Below are 15,994 nucleotides of genomic sequence, written 5' to 3' on the forward strand. Positions count from 1 at the left end.
CTCTAATGCGTTTATAAAATTACTAAAAATTATTATTAACGATTTTAGCAACCCTGTAAGTATTTTTCTATAATAATTATTATACAACATCTAGTTGAACCCATAAAAACTAATCAAGTTTCTATTTGTATTATATCCAATAAAACCCCCGTAAGATTATTTCTAAACGATCACGTATCATGGTAATAAACCCGTTACCATACGACAATATAACATAACAGCACCTTGATTTGTACCACGGACAAAGTTTAGTACTACTACGGTGAGAACAAGTTTTTGTCAACCGGTCTCTGATTTTATTACAAAAACCAAGCGAACTTCAGATGACTTAGCACATTAAACCCTGGACGACCAACAAACAATAACGCACTGTACGTTGAGTACCATCATAAAAGGTACCATGACAATTTAACATCATGTTATGCCACTGTGTTTCACTAAAAGGTGGTTTTAAAAATATTTTCCCCATTACATCACTGCATAACGAAGCCAACGCCCTCCACCCCGTTTCGTCACTCACTTATTAAAAAGACCATCATCACTACTACGTGCACTACCCATGAAGACGATTCACGATCGAACATCACCGCACATAATTATCGATTTATGCATTGATTTTGTCTACCCTCTCGTTCGATGGATGAGGTAGAGAGTTCCATGGGTGCGTATTTGTTTAGGTTCATGGGTTAGGTGTTTTTTTTTTATATTTGCACACTTTGAAGGCACTCTCATATATATGTGATAACATAACGGATTTTGGTGGGTTTTGTTATTAGTGACACAACACGCAAAAAATTAAATTAAACGCTACGTTTCGGATTTGACCTCATCGTATTTTTTGTCGGCTTCTTCAGCTAAGAAACGGGCCTCTTTCAGCTGGTTCTCTAAAGCGTCCATACGCTCTTCATCCGCCAGAGAACGGTTTTCAAGTATTTTTCGGGCACTACAGAAATAAAACGTTTACACAAGAGGAAAATATAATGTTATAAATTATTTACGGTCACAATAAGCTAAAAACCAAAGAAATAATAATATACTTATGTAAATTAATTAGTAAAAAAATGAGAACGATACTATCTTAAACAAATATCAAAGTTAAGGACTGACTACATGTAACTTCTACTAAAATTTTAAACAAATTTACTATATAATTATACGAAAAACTTTAAGGAGTTTCATAGTGAATGCAGTTTCGTAATCGGAATTAAAATTAGAAGATTACAGCGTAGTCTATTAAAAATTATACTTCCCTCGATTTATGTATAAAACAGAAAAAAATGCTTGTAAATTTTCGATATTAAAACGAACAAATTTTGGGCACATTTTTGGATAACACTATTAAATAAACAATAAATAATTTCATGATGAATACAGATTTTATGTGGAAATTCAAATTATGTGATATCACGAAAGTTTACCTCGCTCTTCCTTTCTTATTGCAATACATATCCAATTATAGCACCCTTTTAATCTCGGAATTTATGGTAAGAATCGACCCTTACTCTTTTAAAATGTGACGATTTTTACGAAGACACCCTCAATTTAGAGTACCACGATTTATATGTTCAATTATTTTTTTGGAAAACAAGCGTTTAAACAATATAACTCAAATCAATCTAAATGTACCAACAACTTCAAAATAAATAATTTCATCATCATCATATTTCTTTGGTTTTTAACTTTAAATTACTGCTGCAAATTCTCCTCCTCCATGGGACCCTCCAAGGGATGACAATCTAAATACCTGAAAGACAAACCCTATCTGCCCTAACTTACAATCGTTTTTCTTTATTGTAAAATAATCCTCAAAATCAATGGATTTCACTTTATGAAGTACGATATATTTAAATTTATCATTCGAAATTATCAGTTAAAATCCATTGATCTTGGATCGGAATTATTGGTAGAGGCATATGGAGTGTCTGTTTAGATACCTCTTCGTATTTTTTATCAGCTTCCTCCGCTATTAACTTTGCCTGTGCTAGTTGACTTTCTAAAATGGAAACTCTATCATCCTCCATGTTGGTCCTATTTTCTAACGCTTTTCGTATCCTAAATGATTTAAATGCAAAATGCGTTACGTTTCAACACGTCGTGTCTCACTCGCACACATCCATTTACACGCATTAGAGCCACTTTTCCCTCTACTGATAACCAAAAAATAAAATCATAGTAATAACGTGTACTTTTCTCTATCCCCTCCACTTCGTCGCTTATAAATGAAAACAGGTGAGGGTGGTGCGCGTTTTATTGGATCTTACAGGCGCAGGTGCAAGACTGAACGAATCAGAGCAAGCAACAGCAACACAGGAGGGAGAAAAGCCGCGTTTATAAGGCCTGCATAAAAATGATGACAAGTTATTTCCAAGGGTTAAATGAACTCCACGGAGACGTAGAGGTTTTTGAATGCTTAACGAACAGTTATTAGAGCAATATAAAAGCATGGTGGTTGAAGCAGACATTAATTGGTACTTTATATGTTAAGTAACCAAATAAGTTCAACGTTTTATACAAAAACTACCTAATCTTATTTTGCTAAAATTAGAAATTTTTTAAACGAAACCCTAACAAAATAGAATGTTTAAATAGCTGGTAATAAAAAAATTATTCGTTTAAATTAGTAATTAAAATCTGTTGGATATTCTTTCAATTAATTAAGAGTGACGTAACGATATTATATGGCTGAATTACATACAAGGATTTCGACCTTCGTTTGCAGAGAACAATCCCAAATTTGCTGTTTATTCTTATGGGCGTCATCTGGTATTCATACTGTTTAGGCTATTAAAGCAAAACGATCTAGTTATTAAATCATCCGAACATTATAGAACTACAAAAACTGTGATTACGTCATACAGCAGCTATGTCTATAAACCAACCAAGGAATAACACGCAGGTAATTATTTTGCCGTGGAAACTTTAATGGACAATAGTAAAAGATAAACGTTTAAACGAAAAAGAAGAGAGACGTTTCGGCCTCCACCATCATTGTAACTTTCCTTGTTTTTGTACGTTTGATTAGATTTAGATATTTTTACGTCATCCTGATTTAATTTGAAAAAAAAAAGGAAATAGGTCTCTGATCCACTACACTATTGCTAAAATAGTGAATTGTTTATTTTTATTGTATACTATCCCGATATTGTGAAACTAGATAGTACAACTGATTCTAAGAAATGTCTTTACTTGCATTCCTGATCGAATATTGGTATTTTACCTGCCATGTTCAGGCATGTTATGCGTATGTAATACCTTGTAAGCAGAGATAAGCGATAAAACAAACGCAAAGTGAGATAAGAGGGTATAGAAATGATTGTACATGGTTGGAATTCAAACTTGAGGTAGGTACGCCGCTCATGATCACGCAAAAGATTATTCGAAGCGTTTTTTCCAAATTGATACACGGAAGCGTCAGATAACTTGGAAAAACACGTAAACTCAACTCATCCTAACAAATGACGGTCAGAGTTTCATACCCACAGTGATCAAACTCGAGCCTTTGGGAAAAGTGGCAATAACGACTTTACACTCGTTCGTTCTTTTGTGAACAAAATGGAAACTTTTTTAAGTTTTCAAAAACTAACCGTTCACTTTCGTCGGCCGCGGCTGAAGCTTCGGCGAGTTTAGCGGTCGCGGTGGCAAGGCGCTCTTCAGAACGTTCTAAATCTTCTTCCAACAGTTGAATACGACGGTTGAGAGCTGCCACCTCCGATTCCGCCTGAAACAAAAGAAAATTATTGTTAATTTTTAATATAACTGAACTACTTTACATATTAGACAAGGATCTTAATGGCATATCTAACACATGTCCAATTGAAACGACATGAACAGCACGTAAACCAAACCTAAGAACTCTTGGTCAGTAAATAATAATAACAAGATCAGATTTCCAATATACTCATCAAGAGGTTATATTGTCCTTCTTAATTTTCACTACGCCAAAAAAATCCTGATGAGTTAAATCATTATCTTCATCATCATCAGTCCTAAGACTGGTTGGACACGCACCTCCACTCTTTCCTATCCTGAGCTAATCTTCGGATTTCCCTAAAACTAGAACAACCTACATCCTTAACTATTTACGAACAGTAATCTAATCTAGGTCTACCTCCATTCGTCTTAACTCCTGTTTCTGCCTTTAATCTGTCTCTGACTAGACCTTCATGTATGAGAAAGTGTCCTACTAACCTATCCCGTCTATTTCTTTTAGACTTCCATAGACTCCTCTGTTCTCAAAACAATGAAAAATGATTTTACAGAAAACTGGTGTCTTCAATAAGTTTCGTGAGCATATTAGGTGCATCTTTCCACCTTTTAATTGGTACGTTCTATTTTCAAAATTGATCCAAAAGCAGACCGTCAACATTTTTAAATGAAATATCAATTTAGAAACAATGAAAGTATCATTCCGTATTTACTCGCAAATCATTCATTTCAAACATTCCCTATCGCAAATATCTACGTTTTTTTGTGTACATATTACGCGAAATGATGGAAATATCTAGAAGTTGTTGATCTACAGAAAATTAGTTTTGAAAGAAAGATCCTTCTCATCATTTATACATTTGTGTGTTTGCAAATTTTTATCAAATTTGCTACAGTGACTCTGTCTAAGTGACATATCATATACACCATAATTATACTCATAATTAAGGAATAACTTTTCATTGGCAATCGCTCTTTGCCATTACTGTATGATTTAACTACTATATTTAGCATTGCTAAGAATCCTATACCTTATCATATTACGTCAACTGGTTCGTTAAAATTTATGCAATTATTAATTAAATAATAACAGGAATGTACGATCATCATGCTTTTGCACTTCCTAGTTAGTTGTTCATCTTTACTGCGAATGTGTTTGTATGTTACTCTTTCACGCCTTAACAACTCAACCGATAATCATGAAATTTTGTACACAAATTGTCAAGGGTACAGAAAAAGACATAGGGTACCTTTTATCCAGATAAAAATATGTTCCTGAGGGATAGAAAAAAAAATAAGTTTAATTTGGTCGCGGATAATCTTTGAAACGTATTTAGGACATCAAGGCGACTGAACCCGCGGGTTAAACCCAGTATCTAATATATAAACAACGATTATTATTAAGTTGGAATCGGAACTTCATTAGATGAAACTGCATAGTGGAGCAATAGTTCACCAAGCGTAACGAAAGAGACGGAAGGAAGCATGGGTTAAGTAACTTCCGGTCTATGGACCGGTTGTAATTTTTCGCATGGTACCATTATTTTATTATAAACCTACGCACTAAAATCGACAAAGCAATGATCAATTACAAATCAATTTTGCTACCTATTGTACAGTTATGTACTTAGTGGTCAATACCATCAGCTTTTATTGTTATTGGGACGAAATAAAAACGGAATCCCCGAACATTTCCGCATTGTAAAATATTGTTCTTGTCGTTTAGAAAGCTTACGCTTACGTAGGTAACCCGCCTTATTGTCAAGTCGATTTAAATAGCAATTAGATAAATGGTAAACAAAAGCGACTCCAATGAAGAAGACCAACAATAAATGACATATTGGATATCGACCAAAACTTTAAGGAGTTTCGCAATTATTGCCTATCTACGACTTCTGGAGTCGATATTCGACATTTGTGGAAAAAATGACAACTAATTAAACCGCGATTACTGTTTATCGTCGTAATTTCTGACCCGAATAGAACACTTTATCCAATGTGACATATACGTCATGGTGGATTAAAGAAAATAGATTTGATATTGCATTTCTATTTAAACCCATATCACTAATACCCATAATATTTAATTTAATATTTCCAGTTATGGAAAAAAAACACTCGTTTCAGTATAATTACGTAGGTATTTGTTTGATTATCTTTTTCTACATCTTATCTAAAGTGATCTCTTTTACAAGTCAGTTGTTATCAGTCAGTAAAAAGAAAAATGGTACCTATCCATGTCCATTAGTAGACTTCCTTGATCAATCAAACGCTCAAAGAAGTTGGAGTCAAAAGAAGTAGTTTTAGTACTAGTTTTGAAGCCTTTGGGGAACAGATGTGAATTTCGCATTTTCTTGGCAAAAATGATTCAGTACCAATTCTTGGTATTCGTATACCTACTACACGAAATTAATAAAAAAAAAAAACGGAATGTTTCACGTCATCTTCGTGAATCAATAGAGGGGCAATGGACGAGAAACGAGATGTCTGCAACCTTGCACGCTATCATCAAAAACGGTTTTTTTTCTACCTATGCTTATAAAAATGGCCACTTTTTTCAAATCGTGGTCCACCAGCCCCGGATGACCGACTACTCGTAGATAATTAAGGGGATGTAACGCCCTATCTCACAGGAAACATGAGTTCTAAACGTGACACAACTCAATATATAGAATCTTACTTCTTCTCGCCGCATAATTTCGTTCTGAAGCCGTTTGTGATATTCCTCGCATTCGTCCTTGTACCGCTCCATTTCTTCCTTAGTTTGACGCATTTTCTTTTTGAGCACGTCCAAAAGGGAACCCTGAGGAATTGTCGTCGTCATATTTTCTAACCGATATTTTATTCACACAAACACCTGGCTCTCACAAAACACCCGCAACAACACGACCAACTAGCAGAACGACAGTAACTGGGCGAGCCGGCGGAGCAAAGATGGCGCAGCGCATGAGCACACTTCGTCGACCACCTGCCATTCAAACGCTTCCGTTTGAAAATATGGGCGCGAGCGTCGGGCCGTTTGAAAATTTTGTCATTGTTTACGCCGATTTTCGTTTATTTATAACAATACAGCAACGGTTATTGTTAAAGAAGCAAATTTAAGTAATAATGTTCATTCCATTTGCGAACCAAGTTTTATTTTCTCATGAATCATGATACCCGCACGATGCCATAACAATCAACGAACTCGCAGAGGTTGACCTACAATTATTATTACAATCCCTCCCGGTTTTGTGGATGGCTAGATGAATACATGCACAGTTGGCTAAGAAAATAATGTGGCCTTGATGTATACCGGCATTCCTTATTACAAACGTCATTTCTAGGGCTGCTCGTATAGCAAATACTTCAACAAACCTACATACTAACGTGGTATCAAACATTAATTAATTTGCCATTAACTCTAATTCGGCCATATTCGATAAATTAACAATAGGTACTTTTCCGAGTAAATTCCAATTATTGCAACTTCTAAAGTAATCAAGTGTGTCAAACCGAAGTACCGTTAAAAGTACCCGCAGAACGTAGATATCTCTTTCATTCATTTTTCCTTCACTCGTCAATCCTTCAAGTGCTATGAACAGGCATTCTTCTTCGAATACGTATCTTCTTAGACCAGGTAAAAGATTATTGTTATAATCCAGCTTCTTATTATAATCTGATCATTAATAAGTAATAGTAGACTACATCTAATGACAGGGTTAGTGGAGTTAATTAATCTACGGTATTTAAAGACGATTTTTAATACATTTGTACAATTTTAAGTTTGTTGCCTTTGTAAATCAATTTGCCCAAATGCCCAAATAAGCAATCTCAAGCGCGTCCTCCTTTTTCTTTGATAACGCTGACTCCACTGCCCACATTTGAATGACATCCGACCTTTCCTCCACGAAACCTTGTCAGACAGTCGAGTACATTATGTGCATACATAAACCCACACAAGTATACCACATACGTACGTGTGTACATGAAGCCATTGGAAAGCAAGAGCAAGAAAGAGAAACACATGACTAACAAGTCGACGTTGCACCCGAATGCTTTCTAAAGAGACACGTCTCCTTGTCATGTCTCACGTCGTTCGTCACAACACCATACATACTGTTTTTCATCGAAAAAACGGTTCATTACCTATTCGACAAATAATAACAGAATAGAACAGAATGTTCCAAGGAAATACAGACAATGGGTTCATAAAGGACATGTTTACAAAAGCATTGTAATGTAATAAAACTTAAGAGCATAAGTAAGGCACCTTAACATACGCGACTTGTTTACTAATTTGATAAGCCAGGAACAAAGGCCACAAGACCCATTGCTTGTCCTATTCTAGACTAACTAATCGTAATTTGAAGGAAACAGAGAGAAACGAATGAAATTTTCCATCAACATAACGAATTCCATTCTATCTGAGACAAACATGTCACTTGATAAGAACGAAGAAACAGTTGACATCACCCTACGATCTCATTTCATCGAGAAACCTTTAAACTTTGTATTAACTGTGTATCTAAACTATGAACAAACAAAATAAATCTTCCCAGACAAGTGAACATTTGTTATACATAGACCTAGCGTTCGTAAACATCCGTCAAGAAAAGGAGGCATATCACCACGCGGAAGCAATCGGATATAGAAGCAGAACAATTAATTCCGAGAGTGAAATTCCGTACACCTAGTGTATTAATAGACCAGAAGGCAACGTCGTAACTGACTGTTGTCGCTTACATGCATCCCCTCTGAAATATCACGTGGCCGAAACAACAGCTGATGTTTGAAAACATCGTCACCACGATGCTTTCGGAGACAAACAAAAGAGAACAGTCCCTGCCTGATGGAGATGTTAATGAAGGATGATTGCTCTAAGCTAACATACCCTTTTCAACTGCGTGTTCATAATATTGTGGAGCTCGTTGCGAATGATGGAAAACTTCATCAAGGTGTCGGAGCTGAATATGGAACTGCCAAAGGCCAGACCTGGATAATCGGCACATCGTCGATTTCGTTTCCTAGTTTCTCTTTCTGCAACGACTTCGGCCCTTTCTGAAGTACATCGGAGCCTTGACAACTCCTCGATCTCTGGATCATCGCCTTCTTGATCGCTTGATCCTTCGGCCGCTGGTCTATCGATCAGCGACATGTCTTGGACGTTTTCATCTTTGATGTGCTCTTTTTGCTTCTGCTTGGTTTTAGTATTATTGTTCCGACCATTTTTACTGCCTTTGAAATCCCTCGATTTCTTGGCATGCTCATCAGATGCACTTGTTTGCTGATCATCTGTTGTGGTAACCTTCGTTGCAGAACGTGATGAAATTGTATCAGCTGCTTCTTCCTCCTTAACACTAACATTATCTGCATTACTTCTAACAACTATTTCGTCATCACAATTTGTAAGATCTATAATATCACTAACAACTTGGTCGGTGCTGGTTGCAACGTTTTCGTTTACTTTACTATTCGCTGCACTGTTTTGGTTACTAGAGGCACTTGATATCACAGCCACGGGGGTGTTTTTTTGGATGTTACTTTTTTGTTGTTGACTTGACGAGGACAGACGACTCAAGTATTCGATGTCATCCCTGGAGGCATGAGTCGGCTCCAGGTAAGCACGTCGTCGCGTGCCATCGTTACGGGGGTGGTGTTGATGTCCTCGTTTTCTTGTGTTCCCCGAGCCGACTCTTTGGGACATGCTCACTGTCGAAACGAACGCTTATCATCCTTCGCTGCCATGTTGCAAACTGGCGCTACTGTACGGCGATCAAGCCAAGTTTCACTTCGAGATTGCGCACGTGTCTCGTTTATAACATTCGCTTCAAACATGCTTCAACAGGCAACCAACTCTACAAAACGGGGACCGAAACAAACTCGTGCAATTTCAACGAATCAAAAAGGAAATCTCCTACGTCGCATTCGAGACATTGTTTTTTAGTACTGTAGTTGTTGAGTAAATTACAAAAACAATCAAGAAAAATTACGGTAGAATAAAAAAGTTGATGTATGTAAGTTGTATTGGCAAGGAGTTCCGGGGAGTGCGAATTCTTGGCAGACAAATCATGGCCAGTATCCCGCTTGACGTCACGGGAACTAGCGTCCTGGATCGCGGCCCATATTTGGCAGTGGTCTGGATTACTATTAATAGGATTATCGCGTCGCTTATTTATGCTCTGTGTGTACGATTTTCTCTCTCTCGTCTCATAATATCTGTATTACGGTGTTCATTTAATCCTAATGGTATCTACACGTAACCGACCACGTGAAGCTCTGGACCGTTATTAAATTGTACATACAACATTGTGTTATTATGTTATTTGGACCACCCACGCAAAATATTCCATTTATTAATAACCATTATGCTATCATCATTCAAAACCACAACTACATCTTAAAATAGGATGACACCAATAAAGAGAGAATTTTGTGAATCTTTGCTAATCATTAATTAGGTAAAATAAGTGTTGTCCCACCATAGTTCTCTGTATCACTTAGTCTTTAAAGTTTGACATACGTCAAACAAATTGCATGCCCTTTCCAGGCAGTGTAAAACTGCCTTTAACCGCCATATTGGAAAAAATCGACCCAAAATACGTTTTTACTCAATATCCGTCACTGTAGAACAGTTTGAGCAATGGAACTGTGTCAATTGTTAAAATTACATGTTCCACAAATGAAGAGAACAATATTTTTGTACATTACGTATCATTTACGTAGAAAATAGGTTACAAAATGTCGTTTCTTAAATCACTTCTGTCAAACATTAAACAATTGAATAAAGACTAAAACCAACGTTGTTTATTTTGTTGAATCTAAATTAGATCATCAAGATAAAGAAACATTCTATTTTGTCGCTAAAATTGTTACATTTAAAAGGAATAAATAAATAGTTTTTCCTTCTTAAAACGAATTAAATTACAAATTTGTCACTCGTGTTATTATCATTAATTTAATTGAATTTTATGCAATTTGTTATCAATAATCAATCTGCTACAATAAAAAGTAATATTATTGATTATTTCGACAACATTACGTCACAATTCATGTCTGAGAACAAATCTTTCTTAACTTTTACATTCACTTGTCGAAAATTTATGCATTATAAAACTCGTATGGTATAACTATGGTAAAAACAGGTTCAAGAATAAATCTACTCACATTTTGCAAAGCCTTATCTTTCTCTTCAAGTTTGGTGTTGACCTGAGTCAGTTGTTCTTGGGTTTGGTCAAGGTCGTTCTCAATCTGTTGGATCTTTTTCTGGAGAGAGCGGGCTTCTTCTTCGGCCTGAAACAAGTACGTACAACTTATAACATATAAGTGACCTTTAATTATGTTGTAACACACTTGTTAATTAATTATACGGATCAACACAAAACAATGGACAACTAAATGTAGGTAATAAAAATTCCTACGATAGGTGGATTGCCTTTTATAAGCTTGTAATTAGAGAAGAAAAATCATTCTAATGCATCTTTGTCGTCCGAGATGAGCTACCTGAATTTATTGCACAATTTGGGGTATTCCGGCCAAAAATGTAGTGTTCCTTTGGGACGCTTTTCAGTGAAATCTTACTCCAGGAAGACCCAATTTTATCTAGATCTCAGGTTGTCTATCTTGTATTAAAGTGATTTTTCTTTTTTATTAAGCAACTAAATAAAATTATTCCGTTTCTCTTACATTTGCATGGTTTTGTTCTAAAAATATTTTTACACAATTTTGAAAATCAAACATGGTAATCATTTACGTCAGCATTGATCAACATTGCAACAGTATCTAATAGATTTAGCGATATGCAAATGTGGATAATTAATTATTTATTGATTATTACAATACACCTTTCTCGTACAGCCCACACCAGTTATCTGTACAATTAATTAATCAAAACAAATTACCTTTTCAGCGCGTAGATTAGCATCTTTGGCCAGCTGCTCGTTGTACGCTGCGCGATCTAAAGCGTTGTCTTTTTCAAGCTTCATAGCTTGCATTTTCTTCTTGATCGCGTCCATGGCGGCTGTGTTTTTGTTTTCGACTTACCAACGAAGAAAATTCTGCAAGAAAAAAAAAATGAAAATCGCTAGGGAGCTCAAGGATATCGCCAGTCGCGATTTATTATGCTAATTAATGGCCATTGTACAGGGTGTTTCTCTCGTCGTCTCGAATATAAAAGAGTTAATATTTGGCACTAGACCTTGCTAGTTTTAGAAAAAAAGTGTGGAATTATAAAGAAGTAAGTGCCCCAAAATATTATCTACCAAAACCAAAAGTTCGAAAAAAAGAAAATTTACAATGAAGACTGCAAGTACCAAAAATGTCACCTTCTCTCAATCTCCGGAATTTGAACTTGCAAAAAACGAAATTTCTACACATTATTGCAGTTTAAAGCGCCCATCTATAGTTGGTACTTTATTTTTTTTTATGTGATGAATTTTGCCATTGTTACTAACAGCATTAATTGCATGTGCAACGTGCAACTAGAAATGTCTTCTTGACTCGCATACAGAAGATATTTTAACCGCATGGAGGTCACAGTCTAATCCATTTTAAGCGGAAGTTGACCTCAACATGTCGTTGTTAATAGTGAATCACTTTTTCTTAATGTTATACTCAACTGTGCAACTAAATCGAAGAATTCTAACGGCAAGTTTGCTAAATTCGAACAAACCTAAATAAACTTTTTTTCACGGTGCCATCATGTTGCAATACGCCCGGAACAATAACGAATTTTACAGTAATTAATTAGAGCGTCACAGCATTACATGCTGGGTTTATAATTAATTTTAAGAGATTATATGTATAGTCAAACTTCAATAATATGAACTTCTTAAATGCAAACTGTTACGAGTATGTTCCAATAGAGTTAAAAAGAAACGTCTGCTCTACCGTAAAACTTTTTAATTTTTGTTTCGAAGACATCGGTTTCACGTATATTACAGTCATATCGCCATTGTTATTAACCCTTACAATTTCAAATCATGATTTCAGACGGTATAAGTACAACGTTGAATTTTGTCTTTTCCTGCTATAATTGTAAACTGAACCCCAGCCTTTGATTATTTATTATTGCTGCTCCAAAGAAAATTAATAAAAATTCAAATGAAAAACAATTTATGGTATCATGCCCATAATTTCTTGTTCCCAGCAGTCAGTATCCCTTAATAATTGTCTTTTCTTGGCAGTGTAAAACTGCCTTTAGCCGCCATATTGGAAAAATGAACCGAAATATGTTATTACCAAATACTCAAATATTGAGTAAGAATTCGGGTAAGAGAAATGGAAATATCGTTGTTAGAGAACAAGGGAATAAAAAGAAGAAAATTCAAAGAAAACTACCACAATACACAATATAAAGTGAACCCGAATTTATAATATTTAACTGTTATTTTAGTAAACTTATAATCTAAGGTTCTTCATCATAAGATCGTCAGTCCTAAGATTGGTTGGACACGCACCTCCACTCCTTCCTATCCTGAGCTAATTTTCGCATTTCCCTAAAACTAAAACAACTCACATCCTTCTTCTATCTATTTGCGAACAGTAATCTAATCTAGATCTACCTTTACCTCTCCTACCTCCCGTTTTTTCTATAACGTTTTGGTTTAACCGGTATATAACTAGTAGTTTTTAGTTTAAGACTTGACTCTAAATTAGGATTAGTCATTTGGTTTCTTAGCTTCATCATCACCATAAGGTCGTCAGTCCTAAGACTTTTACGCACCTCCACTCTTTCCTATCCTGATTTAAACTTTGCATTTCCCTAAAACTAGGACATCCCACATCCTTAACTATTTGCTAACAGTAATCTAATCTAAGTCTACCTCTACCCCTCCTAACTCCCATTTCTACCTATAATATGGGTCTGATAGACCTTCATGCCTGAGAAGGTGTCCTATCAACATATCTCGCCTATTTTTTATTGACGTCCATTGAGTCCTCTGTTCTCCTATTTTTTCTAATATCTCTTAATTTCTAACCTTTATCCTCATCATTCGCCGATAACACCTAAAATCCTTTAACTTTGTTCTGTAGTTATACCTATAGCAGAAAGCACAAGTGCTACCCAATACTGCGTTCCTTTTTATAGGTGTAATAAAAAATAACAAAAACCAAATGACAAAATCGTCAAAATGCGTCCAAACGCTGGGTGTGTTTTGTATAATTAACATCAAGTGTTCTCTTGAAATTTAAACACGAAACGTTTGTCCTCTTTCGAATTTTAATACACTTTAGCCGTTGCAAAGTGTGAATGGAATACTAAATATTTGCTGATTCGACTTTAACTACAGTAATCCTGTAGTTTTATGAGATCACGACATGCTTTACAAAAACACGAACAAAAATAATTGCTAAGTTCAGCAACGTCTTCGAAGTGATTTTAGGTTAGATCCTGTAGCATGAGGTGTTAGGTACCACTTAATGATGCAGCAATTTTCTAACTACCGTAGGTATAATGTTTAAAAAACATAGTTATCAACAGTGGAATAAGAATGCGGAAACGATTTAGACACTGTGAGGATTATTATTGTTATAGATAGATAGTTATAGATAGGAATTTTAAACATTGACATCTACTCGATTTAAAACAAACCGAATTGTCTGTATCGCGCAATATTTTAGCCAAAAGTATTTGTAAATATTTTCTAATTTTCAAACGTATCGTCGTTTTCCCTATTTTATAAACTCATTATATATGTATGTATAAAACACACGTAGAAAACAAACGGCATGTATGTAAATTAATTGCTAATTTTGAAACATGAGCTCTTTCCTTTTTTGATATTAATTTAAATAATGAGCTACTATGTAGAGTTTTATTAAGAGACACGAGTCACTAGGAATATTATCACGAACTACCTGTGACCACAATCAATTCTATTCAATTGTGTACAAGTAACAAATAAAATGAGAAACAATAACTTGTCACTATATGTACAGGTAATGCAAAATATTCACTGACGTAGAAATTACACTTTTCTTTGTCGGCATTTTTCTTTTTTATATGGGATGTTCTTGTTTAGGAAAAAATGCAAAGATTACCTCAGAATAGATGCCTGTTAGGACTAAAGATGTGCAAAATGTTTTGTTAAATACAAATGCAAATAATTTTTTAATTTGTTATTTCAAATGTAAAATACAAAATAGATTTCCCTTTTGTATTTTCAATTCTAAGTACAAAATACGTATTTTCAAAATACTTTTATCAAATAAATACTTTTTTGTGGTAGCCATTTTAATTTCCTACATTTACCTAAGTATAAAATATTTTTTAAGAAAAATTACAGGCATTTGCTCGATTTTTAAATATTGGAGTTTTTCTAGACTAATAGTGGTGTGTTTGCACTATATCAGCCGCTGCGAAGATTGAGATAATTCATATTTTTCTGTTTGATGTGATTGAGATATAGTTTTTCTATCTTTATGTTGTATTTTGTTTAGTTCAGTAACAAATAATTCTTGTATACGCTTTCTCTTTGCCTTTGTCACCTGTTTTAATTGGAAAAAAGACACTGATGCCAAAACAGTTTCTTTACCCAAATAGGGGTGTTAATTGATGTAAAACACCAATAATTTTATATCAAAATATTTACAGCCCCATTTTGTTTCTGATCTTTTAACAAGAGAAAAAAATGGAATCTATAGTTTCTTTAGCTTTGGGTTCATCTAATAAGTAAAATTTTTCTAATCATTTTCTAAGAATTTTAGATTATACGCATTCATTAGTACATCACAATATCTTACAGTTTTCAGTTTTAGACAGCTGGCGTATACCAATTCGATATTGTTTTGCGGGTTGTTTTGTCGTAATTCATAGAATTTCGTAGTTCCTTGCCAAAGGTAAGATAAGTGGTGATTTGGCAGGTGCTGATATCAATTGGAACTTCAAAATTTCATAGACCATGACATTGAATCCGGAAAACAATATCGATTAATTATTTTAGATTATCCATTTCCAAGAATTTTTTGGCCTCTCTTTGGTTAAAGAATTAGAAGCCATTCATTGAATGTCTCTTTGTCCCCTGTTTAAGCTTCAAATACGTTCAATGGTAAATGTGCAAAAATGTATTTTGCATTTTACAAATAGAAAATACATTTGGAAAAGTATTTTAAATGAAATACAAAATGGTTTTCTCAAAAAAGTGTTTAACTGCAAGATCTTGTATTTGCATTTTAAATGCAACTGTTTCAAATAAATCACATCTCTGGTAATTATAAGCTGAAGTGCTCATTCACCATACATACCATAATGTCCTGTGGTTCTGCGTAAGTATATGTTTGTAATGAAAAATAATTTGCGTGCTTCCAC

General features: G+C 34.8%; 1 protein-coding gene across 10 annotated transcripts in view; it reads right to left on the minus strand.

Annotated features, from left to right (window-relative positions):
* LOC108735660 (tropomyosin-2) overlaps window positions 1-11,769 on the minus strand; it is a 36,732-nt gene extending 24,963 nt beyond the window's left edge. For 2 of the 10 annotated variants that reach the window (XM_025974923.1, XM_025974932.1), the window contains exons 1-4: window positions 11,586-11,769; window positions 10,852-10,977; window positions 3,585-3,718; window positions 1,935-2,052 (exon numbers count right to left, since the gene is read on the minus strand). In XM_025974923.1, the coding sequence (XP_025830708.1) occupies window positions 1,935-2,052; window positions 3,585-3,718; window positions 10,852-10,977; window positions 11,586-11,699 (492 nt within the window). In that variant the 5' untranslated portion in view covers window positions 11,700-11,769. Of the gene's footprint in view, window positions 1-825; window positions 944-1,934; window positions 2,053-3,584; window positions 3,719-6,385; window positions 6,651-8,578; window positions 9,625-10,851; window positions 10,978-11,585 lie in introns of those variants that run through there. The other 8 variants (XM_025974920.1, XM_025974917.1, XM_025974913.1 and 5 more) reach the window with 8 other exon arrangements.
* Between the last annotated feature and the right edge of the window lie 4,225 nt (window positions 11,770-15,994).

The sequence above is a fragment of the Agrilus planipennis genome, unplaced genomic scaffold, assembly GCF_000699045.2.
Source record: "Agrilus planipennis isolate EAB-ADULT unplaced genomic scaffold, Apla_2.0 scaffold86, whole genome shotgun sequence".
Lineage (NCBI taxonomy): Eukaryota > Metazoa > Arthropoda > Insecta > Coleoptera > Buprestidae > Agrilus > Agrilus planipennis.